The sequence below is a fragment of the Hesperophylax consimilis genome, chromosome 30 (assembly GCF_061612785.1).
Source record: "Hesperophylax consimilis isolate HC1 chromosome 30, BYU_Hcon_1.0, whole genome shotgun sequence".
Taxonomy (NCBI): Eukaryota; Metazoa; Arthropoda; class Insecta; order Trichoptera; family Limnephilidae; genus Hesperophylax; species Hesperophylax consimilis.
In genome coordinates, this window is record NC_142865.1 from 12780224 (window position 1) to 12808158 (window position 27935).

Here is a 27935-nt window from a genome sequence, read left to right on the forward strand (position 1 = left end):
AATATGATCGTAAACAATATGATCGTACGAAAAATGATCGTAAGCAATATGACCGTAAGCAAAATGATCGTAAGCAAAATGATCGTTAGCAAATAATAAGCAAATGAGTGTACGCAAATAATAGTGTATTTAGTATCAGATTAGACATAATTTGCATGTAATCATTTAGTTTACAGATAAAGATAATGTACAGTTTACGATCAAATGATAATTACGATATGATATTTTTACTTACGATGGTTAATTTAATTACGATTGAAACGTTGGTTACCAAATTTCTAGGTGAACGCAGCTGTTTTAAGATCACAACGTGATTCCATCGCGAGCTATGGAGCTTTTAAATATTCACTCAATTGTCAAAAAATTAAAAAACGATGACTAATATGTTGGTTCTTTATTTTTCAGAACTGACCAATAGCGAAAACAGCCAAAGGTATTTAACAATAAATTATGAATGGTGCTCTCTTACCGAGGCAATACTGAGAGGTTTTGCCGCTGAAGAACAAGGTGCAAATACACCGCATTCGAAGATATTTAAAATCAATGAGTAAAAAACCAATTTAAATATTTTCACACGCGGCGGGTTCTGAGGGTCCAAGGAAATTCTCTAAGCAGAATTCTTGCCTGAACAGACAATGCAATAATTAATATAGCGTATTATCCAAGGTGGATATTTTCAGTTGCGAACTTACCAAATACAGGGCCATACAATAATATTTCTCTAATGGTTTGTGAATAATGTTATGTCTCTATTGTTTATATTTCTATAATGATTTGATTTATATCTACAGCCTCTCTTCATGGTTATAAATATATTGATAAATGTTTTGTTTTGTAAATTTTTCGTTTTATACAATCTTTTGCTTTGTATAAATTTTTGAATTCATATTCCTTTCGTACAAATTTAATTTACTTATTCCTTATTATGCTGTCTCACTAGAAGTAAAGTCACAAGGAGGAAATCCATAATTGGTTTTATTTTGGCTATATAATACTTATGTATAAACTGAAATAAATTTAAACTGTCGAATTCCCGAAGATTAATAAATTAAATAAATTGGAAAGGTGAAAGGGGAGAAAAGTAACAGTGAAAAACCGGAATCTGAGTTTCAGAACGGAATTCTCTCATCGGACAACGATTCTGACACAAAAATGAAATAAATAAATATATATTTTTTAATTTCACCTTGTTTTCGGTAATGAATGCATGCAAATCTTGGAAGCGGAAATTAACCCACTTCCCAATATCCGAACGAGCTGAAACTCGGCAGATTCGTTTTCGATGTCAATGCATTCTATTTTATTGATGGGACATACAATGACATAATAAACGTCGATCTCATCCGATCGGCATTTGGCGAGGTTGTTAGCGCGTTTGACTCCATTCCCTGGGAAGGAAGGTACAATCCTAAGCAAACCAGCATTAAATTATTATTTTATAATAGTAAAAAATAACGGCTGCATCTAATTTATATAAATCTTTAAAATCTGGAGTTATTTCACGGACGCCCTGCGAATAACGCTAATGGAAACATTTACTGATACCCACCATTAATCAAGTAGCGTATTATATACGTTAAAGATTTATGGGAATTAATATTTAAAAAATATATAGGTAACTGTCGTATTTCGGATAAATCAGGTTAATATTTTGAAAAAAGCACGTTCTAATTCTTTTGAAGTAAAATTTGTGAATAATTACTGTAATTATGACGAGTAGCGGGCGACGATGGATAAAACTGGCATGATTAAGTGAAGCAATTAATAAAAAATGGAATCTTTAGCAGAATTGAAAAGAAATGCGACAGGTTTTGAAAATTTGTCTCAAAATCTAAAATATTATTTGGAAATTGATTAAGAGGATTTCGATATATTATGTATTATTTTCCTTAACATCAAAATTTATATCGATCTTCGCAGGTCATATTATTAATATTATTTCTGGGTAATCCGGTTAAAAGCGGGAATTCAGGACTTAACAAATGGATTAACAGGTTTCCTATTATTTTTTAATAAATTACAAATATTGTATTTACTGATAAAAAATATTGTTATTTATAAAGAAGTTCTTCAAATTATTCGTTATCCGGGTTACAAATAGGATTGCAGACCTTTAACGAATGAATTGATATGTTTCCTGATAAACTTTTAGTAAAATACTAATGTATTTTATTTATTTATTTAACGCCCAGAGGGCTTTTACATGGTTGGTAGAATAATTTTAATTTGACAGATACTTTGAAACATAAAAAAAGGAATAAAATTACATTTGATAAAAGCTATGCAACAAGTCATACAAACACAAGAAACAAAAACAGAAAATTACAGCTATTTGTAGGTTTACATGATGTTTTAGGAGTATTGTTGAAATAAATGTTTTAAATGATCCACAAAACTTGCCAAGTTGGTATTGAATATGTCAACATCACCCAAGTAATGATTTCCCATGGTGTGAAGTCGTTGTATCGGAGAGTGGGCAATGTAGTTGCGCTTATGTGTGCTGCTGTAGAATATTGTATTTTGTCGTGTTGTTACTGTGGGTGTATGTATGTTTATAAGTTGCAGGAGTTCACAACAGTCGAATTTAGAGTTAAGTATTTTGAATAAGAACGTCAAATCATTTATCTTACGTATATCTTCTAATGTATGTATTTTTAGAGTATTTAATAAGAAATTGTATTTTAAGTCTTCGACAGGGATATTTAATTTAAAATTTATAAAACGTAGAATTTTTTTTTGTATTCGCTCAATGTTGTAAGATGGAGACTAAACAACTGAGTTATATTCAATTAGACTTCTTACTAGAGATACGTATAATAGTGGCTTGTACAGAATTAAAGTTTTTAGTTGTTCTTAATACGAAGCCAAGTGTTTTCATACCTTATTGTCTCGATGTCGGAACAATTATTCAAAAAATACAAAAATTTACTCATTTCGTGATTATATAATATTAAGACAAACGCATGTGCCGATATTATTACGAATTTACTAAAAGTTTATCAGAAAGCGTCCTAATACGCATTTACACATATCCTTATATATAATGACAACCGCATTTAAGGGCTGACCGCCATTAGCAAGATGTGCCTATCAGGTTAGAGGTTTAGATAATGGCAAGCCGGAGAAGGCTATACGCATTATTTTAAGGGTAAGTAGATAATTATTTAGATCTGAACTAAAGGTTCTAATATGGACTAAACTACCCTTACGCAGACATTAACTAGAAGAAGGTAAGTTAAGTTAAGGCAATGCACTACGTCGGATAGTGTTTTAAATTGAGCCGCTATCAATAACAACCCTTACGTAGATGGTGATAAGGTTTAAATTCCCGCTTAACACCATCCGCCTGTTTTGATTTATGCAAAAAAAACATGATCAAAAAGTGCCTTTTATTTTATTTTGTGAATGTTCAGGCATAAATATTTAATTTTTTTCCGATCATTTTATAAATAACTTAATTTTCCATATTATACAATAAAATCATAACCGAAAATGGGATCGTAAGTAGGAGATTTTGAACTTTAAAGCAGTTTTCATAGGCCTTATACATTATTTTTTTCTGGGCTTATATAAAGACTTATCTAAAAAATTCTAGATTATTTCAAAGGCCAAGATGTATTCTACTCGCAGTATTTAATTAAAGCACCTGAAACATTTCTAGGCGACCAAATTTTCAAACCAAAAACATATGATTTTGCATTACTGCGTATGGCATCGCCTTAAAGCGTAATCATTTTTCTCCGTGTATATTCTCCTGACATTTGATTATAATTAACTGAAGATAGTCTTTTATCACCCTTTCCGACAATTTACCGTCCACAGCTCTCCATGTAGCCTATGCCAAAAAATAACACTAACTACTAGAAAATACTCTCAGTATCGTTCTGGTCACCCGCCATTGAAAATCGGAACGTTTCTTGATTTTATTTAAGTATGTATCTGAATAGCTAGGTACTTTCCCACCTTCATCTACCTCATCACCATCCCCTCCCCGCTACTCAGAGCAATACAACATATCGCAATGGGGTATTTTCACCAACCATGAATACCGTTAAAAATGTATGGAATATTTAAAGTTTATTTTTTCTGACGCTGATCATTGAACTAAAAATGTGTAATTTTAATACAGGGTTTTCCAATAAGAGGTGTTATTTTGATATTCAATCGTAAAAGATCAATGGTTTTGTTGCTTGTGTGGCACGTAGCGCCGTCTTGTTGAAATTAAACGTTGTCCAGATAATACTATCCAATTCCGGCCATAAAAAATCATTAATCATCTCTTGATAGCGCAATCCATTCACCGTAACTGTTGCTGCAGCCTCATTTTCGAAAAATTAAGATCCAATGACTCCGCCGGACCATAAACCGCACTAAACAGTCACACGTTTAGGATAGAGAGGCTTTTCAACAATAACTCTTGGGTTTTCAGAGCCCCAGATGCGACAATTTTGCTTGTTGACGAAGCCACCGAGGTGGAAATGGGCCTCATCACTCAAGATAATTTGCATTTGATTCAATGAAGTGAATTTTAATAATTTCAATGCATTGTTGAAGCGTGTATCGTTCCATTTTTATTAATGACGTAGTTTCTACTTGTCAAATGTCAAAAAATGACAGGTTTAAAAGTGACATCTACCGAAATAGCGGGCTATTCAAAATAATACCTCTTATTGGAAAACCCTGTATTTTCATTCGTAATTATTGATTTTAAAAACGATCTAAAACCGCACATTCCAAAACGGTTCCAACTGGATACATCGTCATCATGACATAAAAACCGCCAATATCTGGTAAGACGGCTGTCACCAACGTTGCCCGGCGTGACGTCAACACCGCCTAATTCATTAATAAAAACGAACATTGTGTTTTAGCGGCAAATTGAAAATGGCACATTTTGAATCGAAGCAGAAAAATACTTTGATTACCGTACTTTTTTTAGAATAAGAAAAAAATTGTAAAAAAACCCTATTAGGGTTGCCATAGTTCCACTAGATCGAGACGGTTGGGAGTAGTTGGAAAAATAAAAAGTTTACAGTGTAACAAAAACGAATGTTAAAACTATTCGCTAAGCTTTAATCCTAAAAGCTTTATTTTACCAATTATAAACCAAACATCCAATAAAAACAAAGCATGGAAACGCTTTCAACAAAATTTGAAAAAATCTCCAACCCCTGCAGCAATATATACGTTTTTTTAAGCCAAGTACAGTGCAAATAGTACGTGAGAGTTTCTCTCAAAGCCAGCGGGAACAGAGGCGGCGGATTAAATATGCATTTCAGAAAGTGGTCAGGCCACTTGGCGACGCAATCTGGTTGCAGAGTATCCGAGGCATAGCGGGGCCAAATCTCTGCAGGATTATGTCCTGTATAGGGTTTGCAAATCCCGCGGGATTACGAAATAAAATTATGGAATCCCGCGGGAATGGCGAATTTTTTACTAAGGGGTATTCAATAGATATAATTCCAACATTTTTTTAGTATTTTGTATCAATGATCTTTTCATACTAGTACACAATAAAAAAGACATTGAAAAGATAACATAGTAAGTCATTAAAGAAGACTTATCGTATCGATCATCTTTTGTACTAGTAATATTACAAAAATATATTGAAAAGGTAACATAATAAGTCAGTGAAAGGGCTCTCTATGGTCATTTCAAATCAATCGTCTTTGGCAGGTTCTAGCAATATTATTAAAAATACATTTAAAACGATATAATTATTTTAAGACTTTGAAAAAATAATATCGTAACAAAGCGTAACTATAGAGAGTCCTGTCACCCATATGTGAATGGACATTTGTGCACTACAGCCCAGTAGCGGAAAACGCTATCTGCCTGCTTCCACACTACTAATAGTTGGTGGGACTGACATCGAAGCATGTTTACGGTGTAAATTGAATTTTTCAAATCCCACAATCCCGAAAATCCGCGGGATCTAATATTGTTAAAATCCCGTGGGATTGCAAACCATAGTTCTATAAAATGTTGGCGAATTGGGGAAGATGGTTAGATTCAGCGGAAGAAACTTCTAGAGCAGGGCTCTATTAGATGGTGAAGGAAAATTTACTATTTCCAAAACGAAAATATCATCTAATGTGTGAGCAAAAACTCTCAAATTTTGGCTATGCATTTTGCGCAGCTGTTTCTGTCTGTGATTTCAATGGAACACAGCCTACAACATCATTCTGATCGTGAGGTGTAAAGCTATTATATTATTTTAACAAAATATTATATAGTTTTCAATTGACATCCCAAGAAACAAAAGCGAAAAGTCCACTTCCTTAAATTGTTGGAAATCTAAAAAAAAGGTTTTATCAGTTTGTTATTCATCAATATGAAGGGAAAAATTAATATTATGAAAGTAAACCGGTTCATGAATAATATTTTAAATCGTCCATATATCTGAGCGCCCCAGTTTCTTTAAAAATGCATTTTTTGATGGACACTTCTATTTTTGTTTCTTACCTTTAGACACTTAGGGTGGGTTTTTTCATTTACCGTTACTTTTAGCAGTACAGTTTACAGTTACTTTAGCAGTGCAGTTGACATTTACGGCAAAATGAGTTTTTTCACGACGCCAACTGCAAAAGTAAAGGTAAACAGGGATGACAGCATGATAACTAATCCAATTCCCACATTTTCGTATTGGGAACTGTTCATATATTTTTTCATGTAGCAACACACAAACAACAAATGTCACAAATGGCACGTCGTGTCATATAATTAATTATGGGTTCATCGTCAGAACTTGACGAACTGTCACTTGTCGCGAACATAATGATGATAATGATAATATAATAGCAAATACCGTATCTAATAACCTCTTATCTCTGAACTGCTCTGAACTGTCACAGTGACATTAGACAACGGCGGCCATTTTGGTTACCTTTACTTTAGCAGTTTACAGTACCATTGCTGGCCTGTAAGATTGTAGGTAAAAGTAAACGGTAAATGTCAAATGAAAAAACTCATTTCTATGACTTTTACTGTTTACTTTTACAATTAGCATTGCATTTAGCATTCTCGGTAAATGAAAAAACCCACCCTTACTGTTTTGTTTCACAAACGGTTTTGATTTAAGTGAAAATTTTGAAAATGTTGCAGTCAATGCAAGAAATGAACAGTTATTGATTATTAAGAAAAAATAGTATAAAAACCCAAGTGAATCTGGTAGAGAAGCTAGTAGAAATGTTTTTCCAACTTTATTTTACTAATAAAATAGAACATTTTCATTTTCCAACCCTGGGTAGGTAAAAAAATAATAATCTCATAATCGGGATTAATATTAATTTACCATTTCTCTTAATTTAAAGGGGTTTTCTACTTCGTGAGGATTTTAAGAATAATTATACTAATAGGCAAATGAATTAGCAAACCTCAGAGAGAAACACAATTGGTATTTATAGCCTTTTCGAAGAATAAATAAGAAGATGAACTCTCTCTTTTTAAAAGAGCATCCAAAATCCCAGAAATCTCCAATTGCAGAAAAACCTCCTAAATCACATTTCATTGCAGTAGCCCTAGGTGGGTTCCTTGTGGTACGCCAGATACTCTTGGTGGGTGGCGTGGTTAGCTAAGTGCCCGGCCATATTGCAGGCAATTAGGCGGAATTATCACATTGTTTGGATTGGCGGGGAGGGATTAGTTGGAAATAAAGGTAGAGTAGGACTGGAAATAGTTCCGGCTTAATTATGGTAGACTGAAGGATTTTGAACACATGTATATTTCTACATACATAATCATCAACATACGAATTAAATTAGTTGTGTCGACTATGAAGCGATACATACTTAGCAGACATTACGACGGCGACAAAAAATACTATTCTTACAATAAGTAAGTTTCCCTTCAATGGACGAAAAATGGACGAGAGGGCCAAAACTCTAAATAAAAAGCATTTAAAAGGTATTTTATCTATCGTCTCGACAAACTTTTTAGCTTTAACAGAGCCCACAAGGATAATGCACTCGTATTATAATTTCCGTGTTAACGCCAGGGCGATACTGAGATTATTAGAATAATGCATAAAATAGTTAAGGTCGGTGGCTGAGTCGGCATCGCATTTGGGTCCCAAACAGGCGTAGTGAGTCAATCCCTCGGCTGGCTAAGTCCTCCATCACAACGCAAGCAATATGTTTCCCCTTACTGTGGTGGTCTTAGGAGATTTTTAAATATTGTCAGGTTATTCATAACCCGGGAGTGTTTGTCTTTCATAAAAAATAAATAAAGTTAACGCTTTCGAAAAAACAACAACAAATCGTAAAACAATTATTTTAGTTTTCAATCAATGTTGAATATTCTGATATAAGTTTAAAGAATCAAACGCTACATCAGAAGGAAAATGCATTGTTCGAAAGGGTGACTTAAAGTGATGTATTGGTTTGGTTAGATTAAGACAGATAAAGCTAGGTTAGTTTAGATTAGGCTAGGTTGTCTCATCACTTGAACGAAAATATAGCCAATTTTCGTATGGATATCAAAGCATCACCTCAGATAAGCAGGTATCATAGTGTAGAATGTCGTAACTCAAAATGAATCGGTAACTATTGGCCAATATTAGAGTTGAGTTTACAAATAATAGTCGCTAATAAACAAGGAAACTTCCCAGCCATTGTACGTTAAATAAATATGTATTGTTCAAAGGCTACAGAAATAAATCCTTCCGTTCAGTTATTCGACCGAGGCTAGACGTTTCAAAAGTTTACAAGTCACAACTTGGACGTCTACTGCATAAGAAATTGGAACAAGGGTCACCGCATTAAAAAAAATAATATTAAAACAGTTTAATAATCCATGATATTAAAAAAAACTGTGATTATGAGGTAAATTGCCAGGCTTAATTCATATGTAGAACTAAGTTTCACAGACTTCAGCAAAGCGTTCAATAAAATTTTGTTAAACAAAATGGAATAAATGGTTTGAGACCCATTTAACACCTAGAAAACTATATGTAAAAAATATCTAACCATACCTCAAGGTTCCCACATACGTCCGATTCTATTTTTACTATTTATCAATAACATAGTTTCTATATTTGAAGAAGTCCATTTCCTTGTTCGCTGATTACATAAAACTTTAAACCATTATAGAAATTTAATAAACTGTCTTTTTTTACAAAATAACTTCGATCGATTATATAATAGGTGTAACATAAAAGATATATTTTTAACATAAATACATGTCAATCCTCCAGTTATTCTCGAAATATAAAAATTATATTCTACAATCCTACAAAATGTATAAGAGAATAAGTTTTGGGGACCCTGATAAGTTTACCTGTTTGTGTACGAAATGGATTGAAGTACAAATACAAAGAGAAAGTAAAGTACCTATATAATAAATGGGAAAAGGTATAAAGCAGTAGACGACACAGAAGAATGTACAGAAAACTAAAAGTCCGGGTCCGATACCTGATAAAATATGTATGCTATTGGAAATAGTTGGACCACTTCTCCCTATTCTACTCGGTCAAACTACTCAAGGCGCAAAGTTTTCTCATATATGTTGTGCACTCAAATTGTATTGCAGGAGATTTAGAAGAGCAATTATTGACAATATAGATAGTACTCAACTCAAAATTGATAAAGTTGAACATAAGGAAGAAGATCTCAAGTTTTCAGATGATATAAATTGTAGGGGGTGGATGATAAAATATTTTACCAAAATATCCTGTTTGTATAGCTATATCCTGAAAATTTCGCGATAGTGGTGGAGTTATTTTTGGCGAAATTCGCAATATATTTTGACGAATTTCGCAACGTGTTCAGTAGACAATTAATATTTATTCTAGTATTAATAACAACTTCAAACACGATAATCACAGAAAAAAACAACTCATTCTTTCAAAATACTATTCCATACAAATACCGTACTTGCTGCGCACCCGGGGAGCTATTGGCTATTATCTTTGGTTTGCACGCTCGCACAGCAGCGCAGTAGTATGTTTTGTACGAAATATTTCTTAGAATAAAAAATCTCATAGTCGCTGAATTCGTAACGCACGTATAGGATTCATCTCGGATAGTATTAGACGGTCGGGTGGATTTTGAGCACGTAATTTAAATAGCGCGCCGTTCAAGGTGTGGTAAATTATAATAGGCACAAGTTTTTCTTATTATCGTATATTTTTATAGAATTTTTTGTGAATAATTATAAACCGACACTGGGTGAAGAACAATTATCAGTGAACAGTTGCTCAACATATTTAACTTGGCAGAGGCAGGTAGAAGATAGGCAGGATGGTCAAAGACATCATTTGCAGAATAGAGCTCTCCGGATAGTAAAATGTTAGATGCTAATAAAACTAGTAAAAGGAAGGGTGGAATCTCATAATGGGGTTCTTTCTTTTTACTGGATAACCCTGTATAAGATTTTCAGATTTTCATGGTACATTCAACAACTTCTATGGGCGTAATAGTTAGATCAAAAATACTAATTTCGGTTGTGTGGTTAAATAAACTCTAGAATTTGGATTTACTCAAAAGCGAAAGGATTTGTTTGGAAAATTCAAATAAGGTTTTTAACATTTCTATTTTTGATACTGACAATTAGTGGTGGAATTCCATTATTATAATTGAAACAACTTTAAACTTTTTCCATTTATTTTATTTTTTTACAGTTACCGGTTTTAGCTTATTACAGCCATCTTCAGACCAGTCTAAAGTTGGATATAATAAACTGAAACCGGTATTTTTACGGTAAAAAATAAAATAAGTGGAAAAAAGTTTTAAATTGTTTATCAAATATGTATCATTAAGCGATAAAGTAATATTTTGTATTAATTTTTATTTATTTATTTCTTTAGATTTACACACAGTACAATATGACACAAGATATAATTAAAATATTTTTAGTGATTATAGATTATTGTACCTTATCAGGTCGAAATTATTGGTTCCTAACTAGGCAAATTGCCCGTTCAAAGGAACCAAAAATATGTGAAAGTAAGTGAGTGATTTGTCTATGTCTATAATATATCTCATTAATGTTTAAATTTGTGATGTTTAATCGTTACAATCTTATGATAGAGTCGAACTTGAGCTGTTGTGTATGTTTCAATTGTGTATGAGCAATAATTAGAATAATGGAAGATATATATAGTGTGTGATTAGTCTATGTCTATTTATTATGTGTCTTTTATAACATTTTTTCAGATTCTCCTCTCCCCATTCCAATCAACCATTTAGTTATTATTGGGCCTATGTAGGAAATATTACAAGTTTTCATATAATATAATATTTTTAATAGAAAATAATTTTAATTGCCATTTTCAACATTGGAACTGAGTTATCGAGAATTCAGACAATCCATTATTTTTTCCGGGTCTGCGCTAAGTATAAACAATAAACGTCATAACGTGAACCTGTCGACAGGAACAGAATACCGGAGCACAGAGGTAATTTGGGTTAATTTCCGAAAATGTCACAATCATACAAAATAATAAGGAACTAAAAGTGAACCAGCCGACAAAAAAAAATACCAGGAGCACAGAAATAAGTCAGGGTTCCATTTGGTTATTATTATAACCATTATTTATTGCTCAGTGAAAGTAATTGTAAAAAATCAGAAAACGAGGAAACCATTTATATTTTTTAAAACACTCCTTTTTCTTCAATTTTTACGTAATTTTTACGAGTCTATGCTAGTAATAAAATAATATAATAGTAATGTCATAAAATATAATGTCTGGTTTATAAATCTCTTCAAACAGTTTCCATGGTGGATTTTCCTCTAGAGTTTCATCTTGATACTATTTTATGCAACATCCCAATGTAATCATTAGCAAGCGTTATTACTTTAATGCATTCAGAACATTATTCACATAACATAAACGAGATGATACGTCCTATCAACATCCTTACCAGTAACAAAATCACAGGCATCGGTCGGTCGTAACGTCGAGGGCTGAGTGCAATTTTACGACCGGGTTGATAGGAAAACGGACATTACTGCAATAGTTATTATACCTATCTGGTAGATAATCAAAATTTAGAACGAAAGTGGATATCATTATCTTAATTATAAATCAGAAATTTCGAAAGCAAGATTTCTTGAAAAGATTCAAATTTAACCAAATAAATTCCGACTTCGAAATCAATTAACTCTTTTTCATGTGAAACCGCACAAGAGTCCCAACTGCACCCAACCTTCTGTGGAGCCAGTGAGACTATGGCATCCCTAATTGGGGTATATTGTGAGGCTAGAGGTAGTGGGTAAAAGGGAAGTACCTGTAAAACAAAAACTATTTTAAATGGAATTTTAAATATGAATCGATTTGTCGAGAATTCTTACAATCCTAATTTGATGTCTTATATTTAGACGAGACACGAACTGAACAAAATTGGTTCCACTTTTTACCTTCAATTACTTTAAATTGGTCTTCAATTCAATTAAATTCTGTTTATTCATTTCAAAAACATTACAAAATTGTTAATTTCAACGCGTTTTTAAAATATTTTTATAACAAGAATTCTTAGATTAATATTAACAGTGTGTATATCAACTATACCAGTGATAATAGAGCTTGCCTTTTAAAGGAAGCTTCATTGATATCCGAATTGATTCTGTTCAACAGCAAGATTGCTCTCCCCACAGGCATGACCATTGGAAAGTTAGTTCTGCAGGCCGGGAGATAAAATAGTCTATGTTGTCGGTGACGTAGATAACCATCGGAACGTAGAAATGAATGCTCTCCATGATGACCGAGTTTTTAAACCATCCACGAATCAGTCTAAAGAAATGTGTAGCAATTCGCACTCCTGACCCGTAGATAGTTCATTCCGAGCATACTCAAAAGAAAGTCAGTGGGATAGAGCCACGGGTAGTAGCCATACTCCCTCATGTAGAGAAATCTCAAGAATTTCTTCTGAACTCTCTCCAACATGAGAGAATACTTTACCTGGTGTGGACTCCAAATCACCGACCCACTTTCAAGTCTACTCCTTACTAAGGAATTAAACAAAACTATAAGCACCCGGGGTTATCTCTAAAATTATCTTCAACGCTCCCAACGATCTAACGCCGAAAAACCAGGAACTACCGAATACGGTCCCCGCGCACTGCTACTTGCGTGATAATAGTGGAACACGTTTCGACAAGATATTAGTACGCAAAAGCACCTTTTAACTATCTCGTGATTTTCAACTCTCTTGTATCGCCCTGGTGTAAGACCACAATTCAGAATTTAAACGTTGCTTAAGATGGCTTTAGCCTTATTTGGTGGCCAGATCTGAATAGCCAGTTACTCCCCACCCTCCTCCTCCCCATCTCCTTCTCCACCCCTTTGCTATCAGCCTCACATCATACCCCAATTGGGATGCCGTAGTCTCACTGGTTCCTGGTTGATTCACGTAGTATCGCGTGGTAAGACATATAAAAAAAATAGTTGGTTCGTTTTGAAACCATTTGATTTAGTATATAAGGTCTCCGGGTAAAAGTTTAAGGGTTAAGAAAAACCTTAAAATATAGGTACATTTCTTGATTTATTTAGAGTTCCTTCAACCACAACCCCCTTTTATTTTTATGAGGTCTTTTGGCTTCCACACAAAACTTCCTCCAACGCACCCAGACCTCTGCAAAAGTTAATAGCCAAACTTACAACGGATGCATCAACTACTAACATCAAACAATTCCATCAGCAATAATCGCAATTCATGACTGAAACGATCATGATTATTTTCATCGGAGTAACAGATGGCTATAAAATCGCTAATGCATTCTGATGAGAAATGAATAGATTGACTTAGGTGGCAGCAAACCACGTTGAATTGAAACATGTTCATGTTAATTGGATGTCATAATATATGTACATACGTGCGTTATTTATCGAGCACTCATGAGATGTTGATATGGTAATAAACGATGACATTCGACTTGATGAGTTCGATTCAAGTCTCTTTAAGATGTCTTCTAAACAAGGAACAATTATGAGCTATGCCAGCTGTTTGACAAAACTGGGACCACGCGCTGGATACTTAGCAATAACGGAAGACAGCCAGCCACTAAAGAGGCTGCACCTATTTATTCAATAAACCTAGAAGACGAAGGACTGTTGCGAGGATTACGTTTAGGTGACTAGAAGGTTTGCAGTTAAACATCGCAGTCTTAGGCATAAGGAACTAGAGGGAAACAGCAGGAAATCCAAAAGAACCACGTGGTCATAAATGTGTATAAATTTTACGTCAGTCTTCGTTGCGAGTCAAAGGATTTGTTTCAGAGAATTTGAACAATTCATCAATTTTCGAAGTTGATTTTCAAGTTCTGTGAAGCTTCTATTCAAGTTATGTTATTATATCATTATTGGCCAGTTGTTTCACAAAACTGAAATTCTAAGATTTTAATCACGAGTTATACGCAAGTCTCGGTACTGATTTCTAACTATAAGTCTTACGGCCGTTGTTCTCAACTTTTCGAACGCTCAATCTCAGGCTCCGATCAGCCAAATGATTTGTTCAGTAACGTTCGATTCGCCTGTTTCGAAAAATCTTTACCGTTGATTATCTTAAATGGCCCCGCCCACTTTAATAGACCATAAAATGACATCAAAGTAAAAACTTTCAATGTTAAATTAATATTGACGAATTAATTATTGCATATATATTTTTTAAATACTGTAATGCATAAACCGATATTATGTATTTTTTTTAAACAAAATGTTAAAAATAAATTGTTACCTTGACTTTATGCCACCGTGTCTTGGCGTCGCGAATATTTTTCACTCTGACGACATTTTTTATAACTAGTCATTTAATGGGGCAAGTTTAATCCAGTACTTTGGATTCCTTAAATTGGTTAATCGCTCAGTCGTCACCTTTTCGTTGGAAAGAGCGAAGTTGTGTGTTTGAGCAGTGTTGAGCCAAACATTCGGCTCAACAGTTAATAAGTAGGATTGGGAACAACGGCCGTTAGTTGAAGTCACTAGTTCTAAATCTTATCTGTAAGTATATAGATGTGATAAGGTAAATAAAAAGGAATAGCTTTTGATATTGTAAGAAGAGAATACTAACAAATTAATCTAAACGAAACATGAAACAGAACACACAAAATAAAAAGCTAACGGTCGAAACTAGGGATGAACCTAGGATCTGTCTTACCGAGACAACGCTTTTAACCACTGAGCACTAAGCTATTGAGTCCTGATTATTTTTGTTGATCTCATATCTCAATCTAATATAAACAACTAACTAATTCCCATTTTTTTGCTGCCATCTAAGTATGATTATTAAGTTCTACCCGAATATATTTGTAACGTAGATAGTGTCTCGAATATACAGGGTTTTCCAATAAGAGGTGTTATTTTGAATAGCCCGCTATTTCGGTAGATGTTACTTTTGAACCTGTCATTTTTCACAATTGACAAGTAGAAACTACGCCATTAATAAAAATGGAACGATACACGCTTCAACAACACATTGAAATTATTAAAATTCACTTGAGTGAATCAAATGCACATCATCTTGAGTTATGAGGCCCATTTCCACCTCGGTGGCTTCGTCAACAAGCAAAATTGTCGCATCTGGGGCTCTGAAAACACAAGAGTTATTATTGAAAAGCCTCTCTATCCTCAACGTGTGACTGTTTGGTGCGGTTATGGTCCGGCGGGGTCATTGGACCTTACTTTTTCGAAAATGAGGCTGGAGCAACAGTTACGGTGAATGGATTGCGCTATCGAGAGATGATTAATGATTTATTATGGCCGGAATTGGATGGTATCGATCTGGACAACGTTTACTTTCAACAAGACGGCGCTACGTGCCACACAAGCAACGAAACCATTGATATTTTACGATTGAATATCAAAATTACACATCTTATTGGAAAACCCTGTACTTACTCAATAATATTTATATGGGACCCTATTGACTTCCACAAATAAATAAAATAAAAAATAAATTGATGAATAATCAATTTATTGAATCGGTTCTTATACAAATGAATCCGCGTAAACTGTCTGGGACAAGTTGCAACAACGTCAAAGATATTAAAAGAAATGGTTATATAAATAAATGCTTTCTGAGTATAAAAATGGGTATTCCAGCAATTTTTTTTCAACTACAGTACTTTTTTAAACTATATGAATATGCTTAAATTGTCGGACAGAAAGATTATAACTGACTTCGTATTTCTAAATAAAGCGTTTGATAATCCAGAACAGCTTTCATTGGCAAGCTTTCGGATTCCATAGATTCCATTTCATAAAACCAGAATTCGGGATTTATTTTAGTGCAGAAATTCTGGGACTAACTACCATATGCCCTCCTCATGGCCCAGAATACTAACGGGGGGAAATCAGTACGCCAAGTCGGTGGATATCTTCAACTTGTCACTAAATAAATACAAAAGATTGTTACCGAGGCGGTTAAAATATGTAAAATATCCCCAAAGAAGGCGTTAATTTAATATATAATAAAAAAAATATTACGTAAAAAAAATAGTACCGAATAAGGTTTCATTTACGCAGACATTGGCTATGATCGGCTTGACTTCATAATAATCAAAATAACAACTGTGGTTATCTTGGTGTACAAATAAAAGATCTTCCCAACTCAGGTAGAACGTTTATTAATAAATTAAAAATTGATTTTACAGACGTAATATTCACGCATTTACTATACTATGGAATGCGGTCGAATCTGGCTCAAATTTCCGTAGTACGGTTGTAGTAGTAGCCGGCGGTAACAGAGACTGAATACTGGCTGCTCGCTGCGTCGGGCTTATTTATACTGTACAGCCGGCGACGGTAGTAGGTAGGTGATATTGCAACTAAATCCGGGGCACTCGCACAGTCTGGGTGTTTCGGGAATCTTCGGTAGCGCGGCAATTATGCATAGGCGTAGAATCGAACCTTCTGGCGAGTTGTTGTAATATGCCAGACCGACTTGCGATCGTATTGTCGCCGGTAGGTTGCTTTGTTTTGTTTACGATTTCGGCTGCAAGTACGTAACTCGGGAGTAGGTACTAAGTAGGTCGAGCGGTTTATTATTAATTAGTTAATCTGGATTCTTTTTGACGCCACACAACAACAAAAAAACATCGTAAAGTGATTAGTGAATAATAATTGTTGTGTTTTTCTTACCTTTGCGTATTCAATCTTAAGTGTACAGCATCCCGAGTAGATGTCTGCTCCAGACAAGGCCTCCTTCGCTCTCGTAGCTGATTCCAGACTCTCGAACGTGGATATATTAGTTAAGGAAATATTTCATAGATGGCACATGGTTACACAATAATCATTACAATTCAATGCAAATACATTCAGCAAGAAAATCATTAAAATTCAGGTAGGGCTGGCTGTTGAGTAAGAGATAGGCCGCCACGTAGAAAAATTAGCATTGCCAATTTATTAAAAAGTCTCTTAAAATTATTATTGGTAATCCGGTTAAAAATGGGGCTGCAGGCCGCTTCCTGATAAACTTTCAGTAAATTCGTAATAATATCGGAACTGGTGTTCTTTCACCTGCGTTTGTCTAATAATCTATAATGACTAAATGCGGAAATGTTAGGATTTTTATGAAAACGCGTTCCGACACCGTGACAAAATATTGGTATTTTATTAAAAAGTTTATCACGAATTTATCGATTCATCCAGCCCTGAAGTCCCAATTAGCAAGAGATAAATTAGCAATATCTTTAATCAGTAACTTTTCTTCGTTTGTACAAGTGAAGGCCTCCGCACTGGAGCCATTAGTTGAATAACCCCAAGAGGCAAGATACAGCCAGCGACTTGGCGGGTGGCGCTTGTTCATGGGGTGAGGTTTGTCCAGGTCTTGGTGGCGGATGCGACCGCCCATCAACTGCAGGGCGGGTGGATCGGGAGACGCCGGTCGAGGGAGACCTTTGACCTGTCCAGCCTGACTCTCTCGACCCAACGCCTCGCACCGCAGTGGTGGGGATGGATTCATAGACATACTGACCCCCAGATTCTCAACTACCCTCCACCACTCAGCATCCTCATAGATGGGGGAAACATAATATATGAAATTGAATTACTAAACTAAGATAATTTTTATATGTTATAATCTATTTATAGGTACTTTAATAAGGATTAAAACTTAAACACGGCATATCAGAGTTAGGACTTCATTACAAAACATAGACTTTTCTCTATTTTCACAAATTAATTAATTACTGTAAAAATAAATGAAAGTAGAAAAATAAAATAATTTAGATCAAGTTAATTTGGTAGAATTTTTTAAAAAATAAAATAATTTAGATCAAGTTAATTTGGTAGATTTTTTTTATAAAATGAAAGTTTAGAAATAAATTACGTAGGCAAGTAAATTCTTAAGCAAATTTGGGTGAAAAATATTTCAACTTTCTTCACGCGTCCTCGGAAATCACAATAGGAAAAAAGTTCACGAGATTTGATTGGCAAGAAATTAAGCAATAAGAAACTCAATTAAAACTTATACGAAAAAACTTTGCTTTGTGGATATTTATTATAAAAAAATACAGATTTTAAATTTATCAGGTTAGTTGGTAGCTACCGAAGTACATGCCGTTGGTACAAAAAGTTTCAAAAAAAGAAAGAAAACGAAGTTCGAATTTCAAATTTTGAAGCAGTATTTGATTTGCTTCATATTTTATTTTTACGTGAATACAGTACTAGAGTCACGACTGCCCGGAACTAATGAGACTGTGGAATCCAATGAGGTATCTTGTGAGTGGGGAGGGAATGAGGAAGATAGGGGAGTACCTGGATATTCAGATCTGATCATTAAACACAGCTAAAGCCATTTCAAGTTATCAGATTATTAAGTTATAAATTATTAGTAATCAAGTAATTAAGTTACCAAATTAATAGTATTTAACTGGCTATTCAGATCTGATCATCAAATACGGCTCAAGCCATTTCAACCATTCAGCCACCGCATACCCAATCTCTGCCGTTTTATAACAAATTTCTCGTTAACTCTTAAAATTTTTGAGTTTCAAAAAAAAAATGTTATTTTTGAAGATAATATGTATACATTTGTTATTCTGAAACTTTAATTATATGAAATTCCCTCGATAGAAAAAAATCGCAAAGTAAACTCAAAAATGATCAAAAACACGTTTTGTTCTGTTATTTAGGCTGGCCGCATACATACGTTTTCCGTATTCGATTTACGAATTCGTTTTCCGTATTCGGAATTCCGTGAGACTAGCGCAAACGTTCGTTTTTCTTCATTCGGAATGTATAAACGTCAGAACCAGTGTTGCCAACAAGGGCGATATATCGCCATTTAGGCTACTCAGAGCGAGAATCGGCGCCGAAAAAATCTAAAAGGCGACTGGTCGCCAATTAAGCTACTTCAAAAACATCAATTTTAAACATGTCCCGAAATTCTCTAGCCAACCCCCCCCCCCCCCATGAAATTTATTTTTCTGGGGACAAATTTTATATTTTCTTGAAATTCTCTAGCCACCCTCCCCATGATTTTTTTTTATTTTCTGGGGACAAATTTTATTTTTTTGAAATTCTCTAGCCACCCCCCCCCACGAAATTTTTTTATTTTCACGTAAAAACATCAATTTTAAACATGTCCCACCTAACAGCAAATTCGGCTACTTTACGCTACCTTATGTATGAGAAACGGCGATATTAGGTCAAGATCCGTTGGCAACACTGAATTACGAATGGAAATTTCCGTACGTTTGCGTCGGCACAAACAAACTGTATGCAATAGCTGCGTTCCACATGACGTCATTAGGTTTTTTCCATTCGTTTTCTCCGAACGCGCCGGCTTGCATTCGGAACGTGCGTAAGGAATTTGTTCCGTTCGGAACTAAAACGAACGTGTGCGGCAGTTAATGTATTTTCTACTGATTCCGTGCATTCGGATGTCCGAATACGGAAAACGAATTCGGAAATCGAATACGAAAAACGTATGTATGCGGCCAGCCTTAATATGCATTATAGGCACGAAAAAATTTACAGTGTATCTTTAAATGCAACTAAAGCATTTGACGAGAGATTTAAAGCTCTGTTTCAAACGAGTCGTGTTTTATTAAATATTTTCAACATTTTCGCTTAATTATTATCGTATTTTAATATTAGCGCGCTCCCTATATAACATACCTTTCAAACCATCTTAGAAATCGAGTGTTTTAATTTATAAATATACGTCTGATTTAGAGAATTATTTTTACCAATTTACCGAACGTCAATTCTTCTATGACGTACCTACCCAAAAACTGTTTAATGGATATTCCATATAATATTACACAGTGTCCACTTCATCAAGAGATGAAGAATGATTAATCGTGGGGAACTGATGGGCGAAAAGAGAGAATGATGGATTGTTGGTAAAATATAGCCCTTAACCTTTGGAATGCCAGGGGTAAAATTCCAATCGCCCGCCGAACGCCGGCTGACACTATTTTTGTAATAACTAACTTTTTTTTTCAAAACAATATTTTTGTAAATTGTATCTACCAGATAATGTATAAAAAACATATTTCTATCATACGTACTTTTCCCACGATAGCTACTTATATTAAAAGAAATGTTATTTTTTCTCTCTATTGTTATAAAAAACATATAATATAATGAAGAAATATAAAAGTATGTTTGTTTTATTATATTTTCCAGCTAAATAAGCGTTCTTCACAATAAAAATAAGTCAAATGATGAATTTCTGTTAATAATTACAATACTTGAAAATCGGAATGATGACATTAATTTGACATTGACTTTTCACAGATAAATTAAACATGTTTTCAAGTGACGAAACGATAAACCAGAATATAATATACTAGTTGACGTTTAGACGGCGTTGCTCTGAGACTTTTACCTACTTTCTATAAATATAATATACATGTGTTATATATATTAACCTTCCGGAAGAAATTCACTAAATGATAGTGAAAACCCTTTCAAGATCCGTTGCGTAGTTTAGAACTAAGCGCACAAACAAACAAGCGAATAAAATATATTTTAGTATGCTAGAAGTATTTTTTAATGTTTAAAATATCATAAAATCGAGGAAAGTACGATGAGCTTCGAGCAAATCCATGGTGGATTTTTTTGGCACGCTAGAGGTTAATGGATAAAAGCATCTGAAAGTAATGCTGAGAAAATATTTTTAGAAATTAGTCACTATTGTGCGATGTCTTAAGGTATGGAGGATTTCGAATAAATTACTTCATTTTTCAAACACTAATTACCAATTATTTGAAGAGATTTTTTAATAAATTGGCAATACTCATTTTTAAGTAAGTCATAACAGACAATTATTTTAACTAAACCCGTATAGATTTTAATACTATTTTTTTAATTGCGATTCGTGAAATCGAGTGCCTGTAATAAATACGGATTTTAATAGGTATTCTTTAACGACAGTTTTTACTCTCAATCGGTGAGATCTGATATCATGAAATATACACAGCTTTTTCGGCCACGAAAAATAATCGTAGCGTCATTTCTTTCATCATAAGCTATGAAGCTTGTAAGATTAACTTAGTCGAAATCCATTAGCCGACACAACTATTTAAAATAATTACAACTCCATTTCCACCATGCACGTTGGAGTCTTGAAATATCAAAATAATTGAAAAACACGACGTAATATTTTATGTTCCATATTTTTCAATGATTCAAAAAACATATTTTGAGAAAACATTGTTCGGATGGACGAATCAGCAAAAGAAAAACCATTTTATATAATCAGATATGTACGATTTCAAAGCGTTTAGACCAGTCATTCCCAAACAAAGTGGTCTATATCGACCCCGAGGGGTAGACTTCGACCAACACGAGCTCCACGATCATCAAAAAAATTAGGAGTGCATGAGATTCAAATTGGGGTCCACGAGAGTGGAACTTACGTAATAGTTTATTTTATTAGATACTTACATTTCCTAATTATTATATTGTGTATATTTCATTGTGTATACGTATTACATTTCAATTATTCGCTTGTGTAAAATCTTGCACATTTGATACAAGTAGCAACGCGTTGCGTCCATACGCCAAAAGAAGGTGTAAAAACTTACATTTGATACAAGAAGCAACGCGTTACGCTCATAGCTAAAAGTACGTGTAAAATCTTGCACATTTGACACAAGAAGCAACGCGTTGCGCCCATACGCCAAAATTACGTGTTAAAACTTGCACATTTGATACCAGAAGCAACGCGTTACCCTCATACGTCAAAAGTACGTGTAAAAACTTGCACATTTGATACCAAAAGCAACGTTTGTCCAACTTTGTACCATAACGCGGCCTGTGTCATCTTCAAAAACACATTTAAGTTGATGAATTTGTAAAAAAATTAATATTAAGAAAGCAGGAAGTCTATAAAATTTAGAAAAAAAATCGGTAAGTGGTATACGCGACAAAAAAGTTGGGGGACCTCTGGTTTAAGTGGAATAGATTTTCCGAAGCGGTCCGGTTCATCAGACGAGAGTGATCCAAAAGGAACTCAATTTGCGTTTTGAAATGCACATCATCCGAATATAATAATAATAATTTTGCAATGGCGGTTTCCGGAACGGCGCCTCTTTCGACGTGGCCCCTTCCGGTCGGCGCCGGCGATTAGTTCCCACTCGGTTTGTTCCGCGCTTCCGGCGGAAGTACACTGTGCACACACGCACACAAACGTGAAATCATACATATACACATACGTGTATATAAGTTCCTACATTCATGCATGAGCACTTTATGTATTAGGATGCGGTTAGCTGCTAGGGTTGTGCAATATTTTAGACAACATCGAAAATATTATTATAATTAATAAAAAGGAATCAGAATTGTGTGGTGGTTCATCCTTTCTGCCTACCCCTTCCGTTAGTCAGTTTTTTACGTTTTCAAATTTATGCACTAACTTACGAATAAAGAGAATGCTATATGTATTATCACTATTTCCGGTACGAAACCACAGTTCAAAATCGAAAAGATGCTTGAAATCGCTTAAACCATGTTTAGTGACCACATCATAATATTGAATAACGAGGGTACTTTCAAACCTTCCTCCCACCAGCTTACTTACACTCCTCACTTAAAAAAAAACCCAACTGGGGGATGACGTAGTCCTACTGGCTCCAAGGAGTCGAACCTCTAGAGCGGTAGTCACATACAAATAATATTTCTTATCTATAGGCCAGAGTTTGGAAAGCTAGGAACTGGGGTCCGAGCTGTATTTATTTTATTTCAACGTCCAAAGAGATTTTACGCACAATCCAGTTCATCTTATTTTAAAAATTACAATAAAAACATAGCTACAAGAGTTGACAAATTAAATATGTATAACATAAAAAAAAAATTACATTAAATTTGAATATCTTTCAATATCCTCCAAATCAACGACAGTAATTATTACAAAACGTATTTTCGATAGCAATTATTTATGCTAGGTAGAATTTGCTCGAACATACGGCGTTTGAAGTTTGCCAAGTTTAAATTATTGTATTAAGAGTCGAGGAGCTCAACGAGGTGACACAGAAGCTTAAAAAACAACAAAAACTTGACACCAAACATCGATATTTTAGGCACCCCTACATCGGGTGCATTAAATAGTTTAGTTCTAGTATACACAGGGTTGCCACACGTTCCGTATTAACAGAACGGTCACTCTTCTGCTCCGTATTAATTTCCGTCCTGCATTTTCGAATTGACAGCATTTTTTTCGTAATACGACACCACCGTGAACAGGGATCAATATTCCGCATACTTGCACACTCCTTGCTTCATCCACTTGAACACATCGTACCAAACATACCCCCCCTTAAACTTAACTTAAAGTCTTGATGAAATATCGCTCGTTTGCTGCAATAACGGTATAGATCAAACACAAAAAAATTATATAATATAATGACTTATTTGGTTTAAACAAACAATTTCCACTTTTCTTTTTACTAATAGGACGATATATCTGAACTACCAAAAGTTGTCGCGAGACAGCAGTGAGTGTCAGTATTGCTTCACAATATTATTAAATAACTAAAAAAATTCAATACTCGTTGCCGGAAAATCGGCTTATTTTGACCACATCCAAATTCGTCACTGTTCCGTAGCTCATTGGACATTTGTGACAACCCTACTCAAAAAATGAAATACTGTGTACACCGCACCCGGAACACGGTGCGCCACACGGAGCACAGCCTCCGTCCGGCCGGAAGTGGCTTCCGTGCCACCGCTTTGCCACGGACCAACCAACCACCCCCTTTCTCTTCTCCTCCCACATGCTTGGGTTGATACTATGCGGTGGCAGAACTGCCATGAAATGCCGCTTTGTAGCGAAGGAGAGCTGCGGAAGTCAGCGGCCAGCATGTTTGTTTTGTTTTATTCTGTTGGGCGTGTGTTGGATTTAACGTGCATGAAACAAACTGAAGAGATAAGACGGTAAAAGTGTGCTCTAACCAAGTTCTTGTATCGTCGACTTACTGTCAGAAGTCATTAACTAACAAAATGTTGAATCAGAGATAATGAATGGACTTTTAGACTTAGTTTCGGCTACATTTAATCACCTACATCCAAGTTAACATATTTGTACTGGACACCTACGCCAATGACATCGACTGTAAAATGCCGGTTTCCTCTTGGGGGTACCTTGGGGAAGGATTTGCAATGAAACACAACTTCGCGAATGTCGTCGGACTTGACTGATTGGGCCAGTTTTTTAATTAAATTTTAATTACTAAGGTCCCACAGTTTTGTCGTGCGAGTAATTCATCCTCGAACTGGCGATAAGACACGTGTACGGTGATTTGAAATCTTATCAGGATGACTCATCGTGCGAGATAAGCCTCAAAGGATTCGGCAGTGTAAAATGTGTGATAACAGATAAATATTAATCTCCTTAATTATTTCAATAATTATTTAGAATATTATTTGACTTGCTGTCCGGTACAATAATTACCGATCGAATTTTTTTAATTGAACTTTTATTCAAGCATCAAAACTGCTTTAATGAGGAAATTAAACTATATTATTGTATAATTCGTATTATTGGAAAAAAATATAAAAACGAAACTTTTTGCGAAAATCGTGTAAAAACGAATTGAATTTTTTTTCTCACAATAAGTTTTTGTGATTTGTTGGTATAATTTTTAGGTGTACACTGAGAAAATTTCCTCTCGTGAAATATTGTTTTCCTGTTAAAAACGGGACTGAGGCCTATAACGAATAATTTGACAAATTTCATCTCTAATTTCGTATTGCTAATTTATTACAAAATATTTTCAATTTATTGCTAATCCAGTTAAAAACGAGATTACAGATCATTTCCTAGTAAAATTTTAGTAAATTTAAATTTTATCGTAACACGTATCCATGCGCCCGCAATTAACTATTATAATATATAACGAAGAAAAACATCGTGATAATACATTCGTATCTTACTAAAAGTTTATTAGGAAACCTATCCATTCATTAGTTAAGGGCCTGCAATCCCGCTTTTAACCTGATTACGAATTATTTAAAGAGATTCTTAATAAACTAGCAATATTAAATATCACATAGTTTTCTCCGTGTAACCAAGTTCAGTCGTATTCATCGCTACGACTTAGATACCACACGGCAGAACAGATGTGCTATTAAATTAAATTTATAGAACAGTGGATATATTTCATTGCTCTTTAAATAACAATATCTTTTTTTTCGCAATTTACACTACGTCTACTCACAAATAGACCAGTGAAATTGAGTATTTGCGAAAGAATTTCAATATTAAAAAATGTATAAATAGGATAAAAATCGCCTTCAATCGGGCACAAACATACAAATCTACAGATTTATCTCTTCCGTGACGGAAAAGTTTGACTTAATTCGATGCAGTTTCGACTCGAGATACAGAATTCAGAACACCACCTGGTGCTCACAGATTCAAACAGAAAATAATAAATTTAAAAAAAAACTTTGAAAAATCTGCGCAAAATTACTTAATCGCCCAGCACAAGTTGAACAGTTTGTACAAAAAAAGCTTTTACTAATTACACATAATGTTTTTCAGAATCATTATGCAAAGCGGCGGAAATTCTGAAAGGGTTGAAAGCGTAGCGGCGAACGGGTGAAATTTAAATTTATAATCAAACGGTCGAGGGTTTAAAAATTAAATTCCATCTGCCGAACACAAGCTGCACTCTCGTGAAGAAAATGCATACAAAACTAAAAAAAACCTTGCAACATCGTTGACAGTGTATTTTTTTAATGTGAAACCGCACAAGCGTTCCAACTGTTTCCAACCGTCTTGAGACAGTGAGATCAATATGGCATCCCCATATATCAACGTTGTGAGTCTGAAGATAGTGGAGAGGGGAAGGAGATGGGGTAGAGGAAGGTGACTATTCAGATCTGGTGGCCAAGACCAAACATGGACAAAGCCACATTCAACTCTGAATGGTGGTCTTACAACAGGACGATATTGAGAGTATTTTCTACTCTGGAACGAGCCGCAAATATACTATATATTGTTTTAAAACAGTAACTTGTGAAATAACGCAAATTAATCAAATAAAATATACTTGCGCACGCCGGGATATGAACCCGCAACATCCACGCTTGCTAGACGAGAGTCGTACCCCTCAGGGAGGCCGTAAAATATTTAAAAGTAATATGAGATATCTACTGAAAAAAAGATTTTCTTTAAATGTGATATATACCTACCGATGAGAAAGAAAACTGGTGTCGCCAATTCAGGTATACCTTTTGACTTCTAGGCCACAGGCAGGCCGATGTTGGATGAATTAACTTGGAATTGGGAATCCACAGCATTTGACCAATCAGCTAGTCTGACTGTGTTCAGCATTCATATTTTAAAATAAAAAAGAAATTTCCAACCTAGTGCAATTAAAGATCCATTTAACCATATTAAAAATAAAATAACGACATTATATGACCTACAATGAAATGATACATAATGGGTCTCTCCATTAACAAATTGCACAAAGTGTCAATATTCCTTGAATGGGTAACTAATTGACCTACCACACAGAAATATGAACGAAACTTTGCTATTCTGGTAGATTGAGCAAGTTGTGCATTTACCATCACACTAGACTGAAATATTCTAGATTATCGTAGATATCAATAAAATTTAGGACGGGTTGTTTCTCAGAATTTGAACAATTAATCAAATTTCTGTGTAATCAAAGTACTGTGGAGGTTCTGTTATTATTTCAGTTTTGTGAAAAAACTGACCAATAATAATATAATAACATAACTTGAATAGAACCTTCACAGAAATTTATTTATTTATTGCATCTCACCATACATAAATCACTATTACTATTGTATTAAGATGCAGAATGGAAAAAAAGCAGTAATACCCATTGGCAGCACTATCAGGGGAATATTTTAAATCTAATTAAATTGGCCAAACTTCGAAGCAATTAAAGGAGACCGGGTCAATGACATCACAAATGTCATCTGAAGAAACGAAAAGTTAGCAACTAAATGCTAAATGCGAAAATGACCGTGTTTATGGGGATTATAATTTATTATTGAATTAAAAATTTTGTGGGAGACCTCGGAGACACAACACATATCATAAGTATGCACAAACACATAAAGTCCCAAATAGGTGAGGTTGTCCTCAACTTTTCCACGGTCCTCATCAATTCACCTCACGCGACAGGCGAATGTATTAAGTTAGTACTAATCTAGATGAGCTAAATAATTTTCCAGTCTAGGTACGGCAATCTCCGCTTCTGCTTATTATAAATCTCTCTTCTAACTCAGACTTCCTCCAGCTTCCTCCTCGCAGGTAACGAAATGAAACGTGACCTGCATAGGGATGCTGTACTTTCAGAGATTTCTCTCATTTCATACAGCATTTTCTACCGATTTCTTGCGAACTTTTTTTACTTCTCCATTTTTCGTAATATTTTTAGTCTCGAGCGTAATTATACGAAAATGAAATGAAATAGGTTACTTACTTGGATATTTCGAAAGTTTAATCGAGAAACGTGCGCTTAATATGAAAAGAGAAATATTAATGTTAATATTAAGAACCCTAATA

General features: G+C 34.5%; 1 protein-coding gene across 1 annotated transcript in view; it reads right to left on the reverse strand.

Moving 5' to 3' along the window:
• LOC149409659 (heterogeneous nuclear ribonucleoprotein L-like) overlaps nucleotides 1-27935 on the reverse strand; it is a 121455-nt gene that overhangs the window by 82129 nt on the left and 11391 nt on the right. The window contains exon 2 of the mRNA XM_089649639.1: nucleotides 17075-17171. Coding sequence (XP_089505765.1) covers nucleotides 17075-17171 — 97 coding nt within the window. The remainder of the gene's footprint in view (nucleotides 1-17074; nucleotides 17172-27935) is intronic.